At 48.1% G+C, this 18,564-nt stretch overlaps 1 protein-coding gene and 1 pseudogene across 2 annotated transcripts in view; one reads left to right on the top strand and one right to left on the bottom strand.

Annotated features, from left to right (window-relative positions):
• Window positions 1-235: 235 nt before the first annotated feature.
• The window catches only part of LOC135811398 (zinc metalloproteinase/disintegrin-like HR1a), a 30,482-nt gene continuing 12,153 nt past the window's right edge, over window positions 236-18,564 (bottom strand). For both annotated transcript variants that reach the window (XM_065324631.1, XM_065324632.1), the window contains exons 5-25: window positions 18,143-18,240; window positions 17,666-17,799; window positions 17,139-17,224; window positions 16,744-16,812; window positions 15,972-16,040; window positions 15,015-15,275; window positions 14,565-14,652; window positions 13,860-13,914; window positions 13,323-13,422; window positions 12,807-12,878; window positions 12,202-12,291; window positions 11,406-11,486; window positions 8,862-8,924; window positions 8,413-8,476; window positions 7,710-7,815; window positions 6,921-7,043; window positions 5,486-5,564; window positions 4,112-4,204; window positions 3,729-3,795; window positions 2,950-3,265; window positions 236-1,288 (exon numbers count right to left, since the gene is read on the bottom strand). In XM_065324631.1, the coding sequence (XP_065180703.1) occupies window positions 955-1,288; window positions 2,950-3,265; window positions 3,729-3,795; window positions 4,112-4,204; window positions 5,486-5,564; window positions 6,921-7,043; window positions 7,710-7,815; window positions 8,413-8,476; window positions 8,862-8,924; window positions 11,406-11,486; window positions 12,202-12,291; window positions 12,807-12,878; window positions 13,323-13,422; window positions 13,860-13,914; window positions 14,565-14,652; window positions 15,015-15,275; window positions 15,972-16,040; window positions 16,744-16,812; window positions 17,139-17,224; window positions 17,666-17,799; window positions 18,143-18,240 (2,448 nt within the window). In that variant the 3' untranslated portion in view covers window positions 236-954. The remainder of the gene's footprint in view (window positions 1,289-2,949; window positions 3,266-3,728; window positions 3,796-4,111; window positions 4,205-5,485; window positions 5,565-6,920; window positions 7,044-7,709; window positions 7,816-8,412; window positions 8,477-8,861; window positions 8,925-11,405; window positions 11,487-12,201; window positions 12,292-12,806; window positions 12,879-13,322; window positions 13,423-13,859; window positions 13,915-14,564; window positions 14,653-15,014; window positions 15,276-15,971; window positions 16,041-16,743; window positions 16,813-17,138; window positions 17,225-17,665; window positions 17,800-18,142; window positions 18,241-18,564) is intronic.
• Window positions 9,105-9,922, top strand: LOC135812348 (sex-determining region Y protein-like; annotated as a pseudogene).

Here is an 18,564-nt window from a genome sequence, read left to right as displayed (position 1 = left end):
CACCTCTGCTCGTTTGGTCACTGCGAATTAAAATAAACTCAACAACAAAGACGACCCTTCCTTGCATACCGTCCCAGAGTTCTTCGTTTTCCTCTCTCGTTCATAATCGCCCCGCTGCATTATTGTTGCATGGGCACGTTTTCACTTGTAAAGCGAACAAAATACACAATACTTCTGCTGTGAATCGCATAATGAGGTTCAACTGTTACTTTACCGTATTGTTAGTATTAGTAACCACTGGTAACTTACTTAAAATGATGTCAATAAATTCCATACTGGGGAATCTCCCCTAAAACACGCATGCCATGCAATTCATCAAGTAACATTAAATCTTCCAACGCTCATAGCTTCAAACACATAATGCCATCTATTCTTGAAATTCCAGAACTCCTGTCCCTTGGAAACAGAATATTAAATTACACGGAGTTGCAGCATTGCTGACAAAGCACAGTTTTCGATCAATAATCATACATACAATATCAACAGCCATTTCATAGTAGCTGACTTTCAGAATACTTCTTGATGTATTCTTGTTGTACGGGTGTTCAATACCAAGTGTGTGTATCTGTGTGTGTGTGTGGGGGGGGGGGGGGGGGCAACGTGTCCACTGGATAACTCAGGCACTAGTGCACAATGCAGTGTACACACAGGAGAGGTGCTGAACAGAGTAGGAACAGACACAGGCACACTGCTGGATAGGTAACCGGGACAGCGCTGGCAAAAGGAAGTGCTTACATGAGCAGCACTTGCACTTGCGTGCCCTGTGTCCCTCAAGCTACATAAACACTGGCAGCATAACATCAAACCTAATCCTAATCCTAAGTTCACATCGGAGATATGCTAGAAAGACGGGGAAATGATCGAAATCTCAGTTTCAAGTGCAAAACGCTGGAATTTTGCAGAATTTGTGGAATTATTCAGGTTTGACTATCTATGGTGGCGACTAGTTTGTGACTACCTTTTCCTGGGCACAGGGCGAGGTGGTGCCGAGTTTGGAGGTGCAATTGGTGGTCTGTGTAGGGGTCCCTTGGCGCGGCCTGGCAGAGCGGGCGGATCGGTGTTGGGTCGCTTCAGCGCCGAGCGAAGTTCCCGCTGCGGCGGCTTACTGTTTAGTCCATGTGGCTGTCTTGACGGTGCTGGTGCCGCCAAACCAGAACCAACCGGTAGAAGCCGGGTATCGGGGACCTTTCGCTGTGCATTCTGCTGTGCTTTCAATCTACTGTTATTAGGCAGGTTGGCAGAGGAGGTCGGTGGCGGTTGTTTGCGATCAAATTGATCAAACCGCGTTCTGAACAAGGACACGGAAAGACAGGCCAATTGCATTGTGTTAACAAAGTGTATTACAATAATGAAATAGGGCTGCAACGGGTAGGGTTTGGTCGGGTAACGAGTTCGGGTATTTCTATTCGGGCAGCACGGGTACCCTATTGGGTATTTTCGACATAGTTTGTATAGTGAGTGTGCACTTGTTCTACATAGAGAGTGAACAGCAAGCAAGTAGCCATGCTTTTACATGCACCATTGCGAAAATACCGTACAGGTTCTCTTGAGTAAACTGCTATCCAAAATACCCGCTCTAAGTACGGATAGCACGGGTACCCTCCTACCCGATGACACCCGTGATATGAAATAGATAGCAGAATGCAGACGTTCTATTCTACCTCAACTTTCCCCAGGAGAGTGCCTCAAAGCATGCAAAGAATACCCTTGCTTTTAGATTGTGAGTGAGGTGAACTGATAATAATGTCACTCAAGAGTGAGCACGGACACTGTACGGTGTTGAAGCAGACACTTATCGCAACCAAGCCAAGCTCTGTATTTTCTGCATATCGCCCAGGCATCACTGGCTGACTGTGCAGTGTTCCACCCGGCGCTGTGAGCCTCACAGCTCCCTGTGCTAATGTTATTCATATGTCCCAGTGCAGTATTCAACAAGCTGCGAAAACACAGTGCAGCTCGCCAACAGGCATAGGCAACACAACCAACTTCCCACACACAAAGTCTCCTCGGCTGGAATGAGCGCAGTAACTTTGATTGATGGCCGCTAGATATCTACATGTAACACAAGTGCATGCAACCAGCTCTATGAAATAGCCATCCTACATTTCAGATCAAAATACAGGGAAACCTGTCTAAGACGACCGCTCAAGGGACCTTCAGAACGTGGTCTCTGTTACCAGGTTGTCTCCTTATTCAGGGTTATTCGCCTGGAAATAGCATCCGTAGGTTCTGGTTGCAGTGGTCTTCTAGGACAGGTGGTCACCTTATCCGAGTGGTCGCCTTTACAGGTTTTACTGTACCGTAAAACCTGTAAAGGTGACCAGTCTCTTAAGGCCACCGGCACCAGAAGAAAAGTACAACTACAGTCAACTTTGCGTATAACGACACTCGGCCGGGCATCAGAAAAGTGTCCTTATTCGCGAAGTGTCGTTATACCCGAAGTCTCATTTTAATGTACACAGGCAGTATGGACTTTGCTCCGGGCATGGAAATTCTGTCGCTATTCGCGAATTGTCAATAGATCCGCAGTCGTTACTAGCGAAGTTGACCGTAGTACTAAGGCATGATACTTCCAGTTAAATGACCCTGGACAAGGCGACCGCCTGTACACAGTGGCCACAGTTTGATGGTCCCCTGACCGGCAGGCTTAGACAGGGTTCACTGTTCACCAAATAGTTATTGTACAAACAATACACTCATACGTCGGTTATCCGGACCCCAAAGTTACGGGAACTTCGGTCTACCGCGCAGGCACCCTTTGGCGAGTTTCAGTGGAAATATTTTTTCACTTTTGTGGGAAAAAATGACGTCGCATGCCATATCTATGGTCTTTCCGCATCAAATTGATGTGATTCGGAGTTACGGACATTTCAAAGTTACGGGTAGTGCCCGGTCCCGGACGGCCCGGATAAACGGGGTCTTAGTGTACACACAATGCTATGCACGTACCGATTAGCTGGCGGGGGAGCATCAGCCCCGCCGAGGCACTTGGGCCGACAGCCAGGACACTTGGCGAATACACAGCCGGGACAGCACAGCACCAGTATCACCATCAGAAAGAACAGGGCGCCCAGCCCGATACCCGCCATCATTCCCGTGCTGAGGCGACGGGGCGACCCGCCCGGGGCAGAGTCCCCCGACCCATCGGGCTGGGTCACGTCCGGGTTGCCCAACCCGTGGGGTGCATTGGGATCGAGCAGGGGGTTCTCAACGAATGATGTCGACAATCCAGGATACGTAGGTTGCACACTGCCAGGAGGTGGACCTGTATTAGAAGAAACAAGAAAACCGGTAACGTTTTCCAAAGAGACTGCAGCTTGACACCTAAAATAGGCTTTCCAGAGATGGCACTGGCGTCACATACACTGGAAATCTATTCACAAGGTTAGATGCCCTTGAACACAGCTGTAGTAGTCAAGGCAAACAAAAGGGGGCCTTTGTCGAGTTTTAGCATCAGTTCTTGATGCGGAGTGTAGGCATGCATGCATGCATGAGTGAAAGAGAATGGTACACAGACAGAGACACAGTCAGACAGAAAGTTTGTGTGTGTGTGTGTGTGTGTGTGTGTGTGTGTGTGTGTGTGTGTGTGAGAGAGAGAGAGAGTGTGTGTGTGTGAGATACAGAGAGGCAGATAGAAACAGACAGAGACAGACAGACAAAGGCAGAAAGTGAGACAGACAAAACAGGGTGAGCACAAATTCACAGGTACTATTCAAGTAGTTTCGTACGTGTAGCCCCGCAGTGGGGTGGATAGAATCCGGCTCGGCAATGACATCGAAGTCGATCATCACACACCTGCAAGGAACAATGGATGTGCAAGAGCAAAACACATTGCATCACCACCAGCAAATATGTGTTGCTAATATGTGTTGCTAGCCAGGATATCCAATTCATCATGTTCTTTATTGTTAGGTAAGAGAATTTTCCAAAAAATACCCCAAAACGGAACGCAGATTTTAGCTGATATCATCACAAAGTCAAGGTTAGCACAAGTGAGGGGATAAAGGCCAATTCATACTTCATGGTACGGGAAAGTCCACAGAGAACTTGCATGCTCTTTGAAAACACACCCTGCGTCTAATCCTGGTTTAGAAAATAGCATTCTCCTTACCCCACGTCCCGAGCACTCCAGGCCGGATGGCCCCGTCGGACAGCGTGCATTGCGTATCGAGTTCACCGAGATGCACTGCTTGCTCATGCAAACCTGCGTCATCAAAACATCCCGAAAACAGGACAGACAGTGAGAGGTGTGTCAAATGTCAGTGAAAGTAGAAACACGTGCATCACCAAATCAGCAGAGTCACACAACAGTTTATAACATAGAAACCATCATGGTGTGGTACAGCAGTTCACATCCCTACATAAAATACTCGGATGTTGAGCCAATAGTAATATGTAAAGAGAAAAGGACCTATAAGTTACTAGTTATGACTGACAGTCCATGAAGGTAACGAGATAATATACAGTCAGATTGTGCGACAACAGGGCACACAACTGACAAGTTTCTTGAGACATTCGGCGACCTGACACCTAGTTCCAACACAGCTACGAAGCGCAAACCAACAACCTTGCAACTTGGAAGGCTCAGGTGCCGAAAGTTCCAATGAGGGGAAGGGATGTGCCGCGAAGATGTGCACGAGCTATGTCAGTTTTGTGCGTCGTTGTCACACTATCTGACTGTATATTATATCGTTACCTTGGTGGACAGTTAGTAATAACTAGTAATTTATAGGTCGTATTCTCTTTACACATAGAATACTCACAACACATAACATAGAAAAAATAATACGATGCACCACTGCAGTCAAGCATTGAATTCTCTCCGAGGCACATGTGTACCTAATCCTAGTTAGTGAAATCCATCCTTTTGAGCATCATACAAAGCCACGGTTGTGCACGACCTGGAGGGACGATAGTTCTGTGGAATGAATGCGCAGTCAACCTACTCAGCCTAAATCTCAAGTCGATCGACACTGGTTTATATAGAAACATGGATGCGATTTTCGTTGTCCAGCATAGCAAGCTGTTTCATTCCGGCGGGTGGGAAGGTGGCACTAGTATGAAATGATAGTACAAAATGAACGATGTTCGTTTCAGGCACGACTGGAAACTTTTGCGACGACCCTCAAGAGTCACATTTGAATTCAACTGGATTCCAGCACCGTTTTCGCAATGTAGAAAGATACACACTCAGATACTCAACATTTCTATGCAATATGATCGAGAAAATCGAGACTGCCGACTTAAACAATTGGCCATATCATGATTGTCATCCGAATATGGTTCTCATAAAAAATCAAAACAATCCATCACTTGAGGGTACTAGTAGTTAAAAAGGGACCAAGACATGTAATAATCAATGCTTTTCGTTCCCCCTTCAAACGGGGCATGTGACTGAGACGCACACCCACGTACGCAAGCACGCACGCACACACAACACACACATACACCGGAATATAGTGAAGTCCAATGGCTCATCCCTCACCTGCGCCCGTCCACAGACAGTGCCATCAACCGTCAGCCCAGGATCAGGAATATCAGCGCCGAGATCAACACTAGCTTGTCTGTGTAATCACACATGTACCAGGCAGAAAAATATAATGAGAATACGATCAATGTACATTTATGTATGTAAAATTATGCAGAGACATATTTCCTCCAGGACATGAACGGATGCACTCATGCACATAATTACATACGACACATGCATGAACACACACAGACGCAAGCATGCATATTCATCAACATACACAGATACATAAGAGATGCACAAAGGAAAGTAAGGCTTTTTGTTGTAACTCATAGTTTCATGGTCACAACCAATCATCAGGCAACAGAAGGATATTAGAAGCAGCACAGGTACATGTATGTGAAGAGAAGTAGAGAAGACACGAGCCATCAATGCAGTGCAGACACAGATACACATACAAGCACAGTAAAACCTGTCAAGGCGACCACTCGGATAAGGCGACCACTCGGATAAGGCGACCACTCGGATAAGGCGACCACTCGGATAAGGCGACCACTCGGATAAGGCGACCACTCGGATAAGGCGACCACTCGGATAAGGCGACCACTCGGATAAGGCGACCACTCGGATAAGGCGACCACTCGGATAAGGCGACCACTCGGATAAGGCGACCACTCGGATAAGGCGACCACTCGGATAAGGCGACCACTCGGATAAGGCGACCACTCGGATAAGGCGACCACTCGGATAAGGCGACCACTCGGATAAGGCGACCACTCGGATAAGGCGACCACTCGGATAAGGCGACCACTCGGATAAGGCGACCACCTGCCCCAGAAGACCACTGTAACCAGGACCAAGAGATGCTGTTTCCAGTCAAACGACCCCGGATTAGGAGACCACCTGGTAACAGAGACCACGTTCAAAGGTCCCAGAAGAAAAGTACAACTAGTACCAAGGTATGATATTTCCTGTCAACTGACCCTGGATAAGGCGACCACCTTTACCCAGTGGTCACACTTTGAAGGTCCGTCGAGCGGCCGGCTTAGACAGGTTTCACTGTACACATACAGTGTACATGTACAAAGTAGAGTATCTGGGCCATAGCACTGGGGCTACAGGTGGTCCGGAGATATGGCAAACTTGGTCGGAAATGAACATTATCGACTGAAAACCCCCACGTCTTGCATGAATTGGGTGGGTCAGGTTTTTTGAAATAAGGTTCGACAATGACCTGTGGTGCCGGACCGAGTGTTTTGGCCCCGTGTACATGGTGCAAACCTTAGCCAGATCTCGTCTCCAAGACCGCTTTTCTTTAGAGAATGAGAGGGAGAGACACACACACACACACAAACACACACACATACACATACACACACACACACACACACACACACACACACACACACACATACGGACGGACGGAGAAAGACGATTCGCGTGTTCATACCTGCAAGTAATTCGTTGATTTCCCAGTTGATAGGTAACCTGTCGTGCTGTTTTGCTCAACCCTATGACTGGGTAGCGTACACTGGGCGGAACGTTACACTGGAGCTGGCCGCACAATACATCCCTGTACACACACATATGACAAACATGCAGGCATACACACACAGACACACACACACACACGCACACACACAAACGAGAGGACAGAACAATATTTCAGCCAGGTTGTTTTCTAATGTTTCACTAGATTTTTGCATTCGATGAGCACGAGTGGGAAGTGGGATGATGCGTTTAGGTATAGCCAGGTCCTGGGTCCTTGACTCCTTGCATTCCGATACACTTAGTGCAGTGATATATAGTGAACACTGAGTCTCTCTTCAGCACCACATCAAGAGCATTCTTCACTACATAGCCAGCGTCCGCGGTGCTAGGATGTTGCCTACCCAGACACTGTTGTGTCCTTGCGGGGGAAGTCCCGACCTAGCTCGATTGTAACCAAGATCTCCTTGCTATATTATGCTCCCTCACCTCAAAGTGGTTGAGCGCCTTTTCTGGTTTACATCAAAATTATTTGCCCTCGTGCGAAGCTCACTGTGATTATTGCAGTTAAAGCACTCTGTCTTTGATGCTTTGAGCCGGTATAAAAATGCTCCATTGTTCATTAGACTTCATCGCCACCTGTTCATGCAGTAACTCAGAGCTTTGGTGAGAAACCTAACAAGGTCTAAATAGCTAGCCGTTCAGAGATTGAGGACTACCTTGTAGAGAGGTGATCGGTGCAGGTACTTACTTTTGTCCGCAGGGTAAGTAGTTGCTTCCCCGCTTTCCACAGTTTCCAAACTGGTTACCGACCACGTTGAGACGATCATAGCACAAGTCATGCGCCTGCTCACCCTCTGCAAAAGGCACAACAACACACAAGAAAACATATAGAACACACAAGTGTGTACGGATTAACACACAGACTACGGTGAAATGTGTCCAAGACGACCGCTCAAGGGACTCTGTTACCAGGTGGTCTCCTTAGCCACGGTCAAGAGACTGGAGATAGCATCCCATGGTTGTGCATTTAGTGGTCTTCTAGGACGGGCATTGGCTTTATCCAAGTGCTCTCCTTGACAGGTTTTGCTGTGTATCAGTAGAAAGCTGAACTGCACAGCAAGAGCATGGCTTGCCCCTGATAATTACCAGGTGCCTGGAATAATCAAAGAGATGTCTCCTGTCCCAACCTTTGCAGCATTCTTCCCCTGTGCAATAGTGACATCACATACATGTGTGTGTGTGTGGGGGGGGGGGGGGGGGTGCGCGAGCGTGCGTGTGTGTGTGTGGGTGGGTGTTTGTTTGTGTGTGCAGACATTGCAAAACGCAGGGATGTGTATGTGTGCATGCAAGTCAGCTAGCTGGACTAAGCTGGTCAACACTACTGAAGTTTCTCCACTACACAGCTATGGTCAACCTACGGTCACTGTCGTTGTCATAAACGTGAAACTTACGTGGTCCCCACAATGATTGGCACTGAGTGGTTATTGTCAAACACTCTCCATTCCAGCAGTAGGCCTGAGCATGTTGGGTGAAAACAATTGGAAGTACAGGTTGGAAACTGACGTAAAGCAAGGAGATTGGAAATATCCATCGCATAATCCACACAAAATACTGCTTGTTCATAATAGAAACCCAAGACAGTATAGACCACAACTGTTATAATGTCCAGAATCACAGAGCAGAGAGGCAAAGCATACACATGCTACACATACACAGCATACTATGAACTTTGGCAGTAAGCATGTAGTCCACCGGAGGTTATTACAGTTTACTAGTGCCTAGAGTCACCCAGCAGAAATGCAATGCAAAAAGATACTAACTTAGTACATGCTATACACTATCAAGGAGAGCATGCACCTATCAAAGGCCATGATATACAGGCGAGTAAAGTGACACTTACGTTTCCTGGCAGTGGACTGAGTGAACATGGCAAGCCGTTGCGATACACACTGTCGTCTGGACACTGTTCATGAGAGAAGGTGTGTGTGAGTGAGAGAGAGAAAGAGAGAGAGAGAGAGAGAGAGAGAGAGAGAGAGAGAGAGAGAGAGAGAGAGAGAGAGAGAGGGAGAGAGAGGGAGAGAGAGACAGAGACAGATATGAGATAGTAGCACCCGTGACAGCATAAGCAACAACAGAAACAGTAATGGCATTCTTGGAGAAGGCAGTGTTGGTATTAGCAGCAGGGACGGCACCAGAGGTGCAGGAGGATATATCATCGGCAGCAGCAGCAGCAGAAGCAGCATGCACCAAAAGGAGTAACCACAGCAGCAGCAGCAACAGAATCAGAAGCAGCAACAGCAGCGGCAACAGCAGCGGCACAGAAACAGCGGCAACAGCAGCAGCGGCAGCAGCAGCAGCAACAGCAGCAGCAGCAACAGCAACAGAAAGCAGCAACAGCAGCAGAGACACCACCATCAGCAACAGCAGCAACATCAGCAACAGCCATCGAGACACTATCATCAGCAACAGCAGCAGATACACCACCATCAGCAGCGGCAACAGCAACAGCAGTAGCGGCAGTAACAGCAGCACCAGCAGCAACAGCAGCAGCAGCAACAGCAGCAGCAGTAACAGCAGCAGAGACACCACCATCAGCAACAGCAGCAACATCAGCAACAGCCAACGAAACACTACCATCAGCAAGACCAGCAGCAACACCACCATCAGCAACAGCAAGAGCAGCAGCAACACCACCATCAGCAACAGCAACAGCAGCAGCAACACCACCATCCGCAACAGCAGCAGCAACACCACCATCAGCAGCAGCAAGAGCAGCAGCAACACCACCATCAGCAACAGCGACAGCAGCAGCAACACCACCACCAGCAACAGCGACAGCAGCAGCAACAACACCAGCAGCAACAGCAGCAGAAACACCACCATCAGCAACAGCAACAGCAGCAGCAACACCACCATCAGCAACAGCGACAGCAGCAGCAACACCACCAGCAGCAACAGCAACAGCAGCAGCAACACCACCATCAGCAACAGCGACAGCAGCAGCAACACCACCATCAGCAACAGCAGCAGCAGCAGCAACACCACCATCAGCAACAGCAAGAGCAGCAGCAACACCAACATCAGCAACAGCAAGAGCAGCAGCAACACCACCATCAGCAACAGCGACAGCAGCAGCAACACCACCAGCAGCAACAGCGACAGCAGCAGCAACACCACCATCAGCAACAGCGACAGCAGCAGCAACACCACCATTAGCAACAGCAACAGCAGCAACATCAGCAACAGCCGTCGAGACACTACAATCAGCAACAGCAGCAGATATACCACCATCAGCAGCGGTAACAGCAACATCAGCAGCGGCAGTAACAGCAGCAACAGCAGCAGCAGCAGCAACAGCAGCAGCAGCAACAGCATCAGCAGTAACAGCAGCAGAGACACCACCATCAGCAACAGCAGCAACATCAGCAACAGCCGTCGAGACACTACCATCAGCAACAGCAGCAGCAACACCACCATCAGCAACAGCAAGAGCAGCAGCAACACCACCATCAGCAACAGCGACAGCAGCAGCAACACCACCATCCGCAACAGCAGCAGCAACACCACCATCAGCAACAGCATGGGCAGCAGCAACACCACTATCAGCAACAGCGACAGCAGCAGCAACACCACAACAGCAACAGCGACAGCAGCAGCAACACCACCAGCAGCAACAGCAAGAGCAGCAGCAACACCACCATCAGCAACAGCAAGAGCAGCAGCAACACCACCATCAGCAACAGCGACAGCAGCAGCAACACCACCAGCAGCAACAGCGACAGCAGCAGCAACACCACCATCAGCAATAGCAACAGCAGCAGCAACACCACCATCAGCAACAGCAACAGCAGGAGCAACACTACCATCAGCAACAGCAGCAGCAACAGCGACAGCAGCAGCAACAGCGACAGCAGCAGCAACACCACCAGCAGCAACAGCGACAGCAGCAGCAACACCACCATCAGCAACAGCGACAGCAGCAGCAGCAACACCACCATCAGTAACAGCGACAGCAGCAGCAACACCACCATCAGCAACAGCGACAGCAGCAGCAACACCACAATCAGCAACAGCGACAGCAGCAGCAACACCACCATCAGCAACAGCAACAGCAGCAGCAACACCACCATCAGCAACAGCGACAGCAGCAGCAGCAACACCACCATCAGCAACAGCGACAGCGCAGCAACACCACCATCAGCAACAGCGACAGCAGCAGCAACACCACCATCAGCAACAGCAACAGCAGCAGCAACACCACCATCAGCAACAGCGACAGCAGCAGCAGCAACACCACCATCAGCAACAGCAAGAGCGCAGCAACACCACCATCAGCAACAGCGACAGCAGCAGCAACACCACCATCAGCAACAGCGACAGCAGCAGCAACACCACCATCAGCAACAGCAGCAGCAGATACATCAGTGAGCAGTAGAGTAAGTACCTCAGCACTGACACCTGTGCAGAATTCCTCCAAGTCACATGTGTTCTTTTTCTGTCTACAACGGGAGCCAGCTCTCATGAACTGTGATCATGCAGAGAGAAGCGGAAAATGAAAACACATAGAATTAGATTGAGCACAGAATTGCGGACAAGGAATGGACACTGCATGCAGGATTTGGACTCTGTTTCCTTGGCTGGAAATGGAGGTATCAGTACCGATGAAAGCAGGCTGTGCATTACACTGTTTACAAAAGTTGATGTTTTACCAAGAGTTCAGACTCCAAGAGAGGAATGCGCATACATGTGCATGATGGTAATTTATTACGTTGGACGATTGGCATCATGTTACAAGGCGGCGGGCGCTCTGCGTCAAAACATTCTGTCAACCGTGCATTATGTTTAATTAAACTATCAAACAAGGCTTACATAATGTATAGCGGGAAATTTTCGGACGGAATTTATTTTCGTATGGTTTCATACACGGCCTCTTTTGTACTCTAATTAATTCCGTACTAAAATTTGTTCATGTGAAATTATGTACACTATAAATGATGTACATCAAAATGTAGCCATAACACACATGCAATGTGACTTGGCACGCGCGTTCTGCATGCGAATACGAATATTTAGCATGCAGCACTGTACGAAACAAAATTCGTATGAAAGGTCGAAATTCGGCTTTGTCCGAAAATAAACCCGTCCGAAAATGTCCTGCTATACAGTATACCAGTGATGGTAATTGTAGGGTTGAAAAGCAGGATAACAAAAGCAAGATACTAGTACAGTCATGATCTTACCTGGCAGTTCTGACAACAATCACCACCAGCACATTGACTGCCCTGGGTCAGTCTGCAAGATCTTGCATCACAGCATCTATCCACACACTCCTGCAAAGCAAAGAGGGACGTTTCTACTTCAATATACATCACCAGAGTAATAATATACAGTCAGACTTCGCTTATCCGGTCCTTTTTTATTCGGATCCCTCGCCATCCGGAAGAAAATCACTGGTTACCGATTTCCAGCATATGCCATGCATACATACAGTATGCGTGTTCGATTATCTGGTTCCCTCGCCTATCCGGATATTTTTGTGGAAAACAGATGTGTGCGGTTATGCGAGGTCTGACTGTAGTCCTAATCATTTGAGTACAGAGTATGCCTACTCATGTACACAGCAAAATCGGGCGCCGAAGAACACTTCACAAGGCTGGAATGTGTAAACAATTAAGAAAATCCAGGCTAGGTTTTTTTCCAGAATTAATAACACATTGTTCATGTGTATATGCATGAACATTATATATATATTATTATATGCATGAACAGTTCTCTGCTGTTTCTCTTGTGGTGTTATCGTATCGTACGTATGGAGAACACAAAGGACGGCGAGAGAGCTCCTTACCCGCTCACTGCCACAATCACACTCCTCGCCGGCTTCTTTGAATCCATTGCCGCACACAGGGTCAGCAAATAGCTACAAATATGTACAGGGAAAGAGAGGGGAGATTACACAAGCACACAACCGTACAAACATGACCGCACGAGCAAACAGACATAAGCACGAAGGAAATCGGCCCGAATGCACGGGCACAAGCATGCACGCATGTATGCCGAATCACAGTTGCTCTTGATGGGAATACTTATGAAGAAGTCTGCCAAGGGAGCAAAGTAGAGTGATTATCGCCATGGAGTCCAGCGGCCATCGTAATGGACATCCCATGCTCTAGTTTAGCTGGTCATCTACCGATATACAAGTCCTCGCATTCGATACTAATTATGCTACAGGCTATCGACTCTGTGTGCCATTCGTACAAGTAGAAGGAAAATTTTCTTTCTCTGTAACTGGCCAACACAACCCCACTGTACAAACTTCCGGCAGCCTTTCAGTTGCCAAAGCAACATACATTTGCACTATTACCTTTGTTGGTCGATTTGACAAACAGTGAGCGCCGCCAGCATTGATCAGCGAGTCCTTGTCTTCACGACTGCAGCGGCTGAACTGGTGCGTTGAGCGGGGCCTGCAAGGCACATACGTTACAGGATGATATGTAAAACAACCAGAGCGATGTACATCGTAGTTTAGGGACACGGCTTTGCTGAAATAACCAGTACAATTTGATGGCCGTAATCCGATCATATAACTGACAACGCAAACATGACGTAGAGGTCAATGCTTCAATCTTTCATTCTCTTTATTGCAGCACACATTACTACGGAAAGAGCGGAAACAAGCCAAAAGCAAAACAATAGTACAACGATGGACATGCAGGCGTTACATAAGCTGTGCTGGTGATGATGGACATGCTTGGTCAAAGAAATTCACACAGAGAGTGGTGGTGGTGGTCAAGCCTATCTGTGTGCTTGCCAGCGGTGCAATACATGATGGTATCAGCAAAGTGCAACACTATCGATGAATGTGTTGCAGATAAGTTGCACAAGTGCTGCTCCAACTTACCCAGCAGTGGCGGCCATTAGGCATGGTTTGGTCCGAGGGCAGTCATTACATGCACCTGCCAAACAGCATGAAACAGGACAAGAAACGAAAGAGTCAGAAGCCTTGCAAGACAAGGGCCGGGAGACAATCAAAGGGAAAAGTATGTATTTTTATCTGGTCAAAACGTCTACATAGGGCAAGGTTAATACTGTAAAGTTAGCATCTGTTCACACACACACACACACACAGTGCTCAATCCCGCAAATGGCAAAACATCCTTACAAATAAGGTAGAATGAGGCTTTAGTGTGACTCAAGTGTCACGCTTACGCGATCATAAGTCACGATAAAGCCACTTTCTACCTTACTAGGACACGGTAAAAAAATCTGTCCAAGTGTAGTGCCAGCGGGAAATGCCAGTGGGATACCATTGCCCGCACCAGTATAAGCCATCTCAGGATCACTCTGTTCCTAATTTATGCTCAAAAACCAAATTACAGGACCGGCGGAAGCAGTTTGTGATTGGTGTGGCTATGCCCTAGCCTTTTTTCACCTTTTGCGTATGATATATGGAGGGTATACACATGTCCTCCTTAGCAGTAAAGACACGTTGGTGGCAAACAAGTTGGTCCTGCCATGGCCTGGCCGACTGGACCGGTTTCATCGGGCCTAATTTCAGGACACGCAGTGTGGGACATTCTCTAGCATTGTGCATTGGTGTACTTACGCCCATCATCATGCTGCATGTTAAGATTGTGACCCATCTCATGTGCAACAACGGTCGCAACCATTGTCGCTGGGTGTCCACGCTTGTGCTGAGGATAGAATGCACAAAAAAGGACATTAGTTTCCGTGTTGCAATATCATTCAAGTCCCTGCAACCTACACACACATGTGTACATAGCTACATGTACGTACAGACAGACAGTCACCCCCCCCCCCCCCCCCGACCAATTCAAACACACCTGCGTGCCTGCGTGCATACGCACGCAGGTACAACACACACATGCAAGGACACACACACGCATGACCACACCCATGCATGCACAGGCACACCACCCCTCTGCCCCCTCCCCCCCCCCCTCCCCCTCGCCAACCGAACACTGTAAGACACACAACCTGCCGGACAATGCACACTCTTTCAACCCTCGCAGACGTCACAAACACACATTCTCACCTGACTTATACCGCCAGACCCGGTCGTGGAGCACATGGAGTTGAGTCGTCCCAATCCCACGGTTGCACCGGCAAAGTCTGTAGCACTGATCAACTGGGCATTGTCATGTGGTGTGTTACTTGTGCGCAGCCAGTTCTTCTCTCGATACGACAGGAACGTGTTGAGGGTCTCCTTCGGGTCGGTGGTGATGCGAATAGGGTTACCACGACTCCAGAGAACCACGGTGGTCAGTGCGATGCGCACTTGAATCTGCTTGTAAATCTGAAGAGGAAGGCAATCATACAGAGCCAAGAGATCTCGCTTAGCAGGTATGCCGCAAACTGAGATGGTGGTAAGCCACGGTGCAACCATGATTCATTTAAATTTCTAGCTACTGATTTTAAAACCCATGGGAAAGGTGTTCGCTCCCTACACAGGAACTTTTCCGCCGACTTGACACTTGACAAACTCATGACTGCAATTCAGAGTACACAAGACGTCCATCGAACCTATCACCATCTCGTGCTACTAAAACACATCCATCTAAATCTGGTGCACTTCCTTTTGGTGTCCTGCAAGTATTCGTGTAGATCTAATGAAAATAACTATAACTATATCCTGATAGCAACAGAAAACTCTGCTAGCTGACATGCGTGACCATCTTGAATTTTATACTTAGTAGAGAGCATCTTCACAGATTGGGTACAAAATCGGACTGACTGAACTTAGAAAACGGTGCGTTTCCCACCATCTCTCTGTGACTTTGGCTTCTAGCATACCACAATCACATGACTCCGTCATGCACCGGTCTAATCACATGACTTCATCACGCACTGATCTATTCACTTGACTTCATCATGCACAGGTCCAATCGTGTGACTCCATCATGCACCGGTCATGCACCTGTCCGATCACATGACTCCACCATGACTCCACCTTGCACAGGTCCAATCGCATGACTTCATCAGGCACCCTTACCATGTCCATAATATTAGCAGCTTGCAAGACAAAGTCCTGAATGTTGTTCCGACCTCCAAGAACTTCAATCTGCAACACCAAACAAACAGAAATTACTTCAGATTGGAGCCAGGACAGTCGGAGAGTTGTAGTCGGTATCACGTAATCGTCAAGGCGTCACTTGTACCATCTGTAAACCCTGCACAGTAGTAATCTGTAACACGTCTCAAGAATCCAAAAATGCAAGTCGTCTTTCAACACTTACATCGATGTGTGTCCCAAGACAAATATTGTTGAAGTTCAGTACGTGTGTGTGTATGCATAAATTCGGTGCAGCTTATACTACTATAGCAGGCATGGAAATCCAGTCGATTGACCCGGGCCGGCGCCCTCCGCGCGTACAAAACGTCGTTGCACGCAGTGCACATGTTGATCCGATGTGACCAGCGCGCTGCAGCGCATACGTGCATGTGTGTACCGCTTATCCACGGCTGCATAGCCAGCGCCCTGGCGCCGCTAGACGTGCGATTGGATTTCCATGTCCACGACAGTACAATGGTCAAGTTAACGGTGATGAACAGGTTAGATGTCTGGATTTCGTTACAGCAAGACTTGGGTGCGGCTTCTGCTCGAGAGTGGCTTATACTCTAGTGCGGCTTACACACCGGAAAATACGGCATGATGTATCCACGGTACCTTATAGTTGCACTGTAGTCTCAACTAGGAATGATAATCACTAGTTTTAAAAGTATTTTGTGTAAATTTTGGGCCAGTACACTCTCTGAACACGTACCATGTTATTGTCGACCACGAACATGAGCTCCACGAATCTCCATCCGTCCCACTGAGCCTGACGTGCAACCTAGAACAACAATAGCATTGCAGTGGCAGTGATAGTAGTGCAGAGCACGTAAACATACACATACACATAAGGCAATTGCACACTCAGGTATGCCAAGACGCCCCCGCCGAAGTAATTTATCTTGATCCGGGCACCACTTTACATCGCCAGGAGTGATGGTAACCGCAGTATGAACAATACTCGAACTTAAACAAAACAGTACAATAATTAACAGAAAGGGTAGGTTCATCAAGGATTTATGAAATCTCCTTTATTGTGTCTCACTGCCCAGACCCCCCACCCACCCACACACACACAAACCAACTCAGACCCAAGAAATTGCTCACTCTTCTCGGATGGGAAAGCTCTTCCAGCGTCTTCAGTGATGATTTCCTGTATTCCGTTACGTTCTTGCTATGTAGATGAGGATGACCTGCAGGTGCACGGGTAAGAATACACACGGTGATACAGAGAGTGATTATAAGCGAAATAGATGTAGGTATTTCGGACTGTTTGGTTTCACAACGAATGACCGGAGCATGATGACAGTTAGGACAAATCTGGCAAGCTCACAGCCCCCAAAGGTCAAACAGGCTGCATGCCAAGATGGAAAGACAAAGGCCACAGGTGGAGTAAACACAAATGCTGGATATGTCACATGCATGATGAAGAATGCTCTGCCCAGGTCTTTCAACAATGTTCATATCTACAGCTGACAGCAATGAAGAAACAGCGTACCGCATTGAGTATTGAAAGCGGTAGCAAGACCACACGGGAGCTAGCATGGTCTGAGTACGCTCATGGCAAGGACAAGACCACAACACATCCATATAGCACCTATATGTACTGGCAACCTCACACCCAACTGACTCACCACACTCCGTGTGTTCGTGCACGGACTCGATCTCCGACAGTTTGTAGAGAAAGTGCTTGTCCTGGACAGTACTTCGATCACTCTTCCTCACCGGCTCCACAACGTACACCTCGGAGCCATCGTAAAAGCTACCACTGCAAGGTCACATGAACAAGTGAAACATAAATACATGTATGAGCTGATGCCGTTCTTGCTGATCTCATTACGGGACAATTCGGTCTAGTGGAGTGCCATTGGTCTTTGCAACGTTTGGGAAAACTGTGTGTGTGGGGGGGGGGGGGGTACCAGTAAGCGAGAAAGGTGGAACCTATGTGAAACAGCAAGTGCTACCGAACTAGATTCACGGTCCGGGCTAGTTTGCACTGAAAGTCCTATTGTGCTACATGACACACAGCTATTGAACCATCACACAGCATGCATTGAATACGAACGGCACGCGATAGTCAACAGATGAACACATGAATATCATGTTGGTACCTCAGTCCACGGCATGTGCTGACTGCTGCCCACGTTGCCGACCTATCCACACCAGCCGTGTCAACATGGCCTTGATAGTAGCAGCTGCTTGCGCCGGACTACAAGCAAACACGGAACGCAGGCAGTGCACAGCGAATACTGTAAAACATGTCATATTTGTTGTAACTGTAGATTCGTTGACTTCGGTAGAGAAGCCAGGCACCTAAATTTAGATTACATCTAAAAGGCACCATAGCATCCAAAAAATGGCACGCACAGTGGGTTGGTCTAAGACCATGATTGAGAAAGGAGAGGTACCAGGTTCAAGTCCTGCTTGGAAGCGGAAGGAATTTTTCCAACCGTGCTGCGACCCACAGTTAATTGGGAACTCGTGGCCTGGCATGAGTAATACATGGATGTGGCAAATGGGATTGAAGCCTTTG

This window comes from Sycon ciliatum, chromosome 3 (genome assembly GCF_964019385.1).
Source record: "Sycon ciliatum chromosome 3, ocSycCili1.1, whole genome shotgun sequence".
NCBI lineage: Eukaryota > Metazoa > Porifera > Calcarea > Leucosolenida > Sycettidae > Sycon > Sycon ciliatum.
The sequence above is the reverse complement of the archived record's forward strand: the minus strand, read 5'-3'. Positions and strand labels throughout refer to the sequence as shown.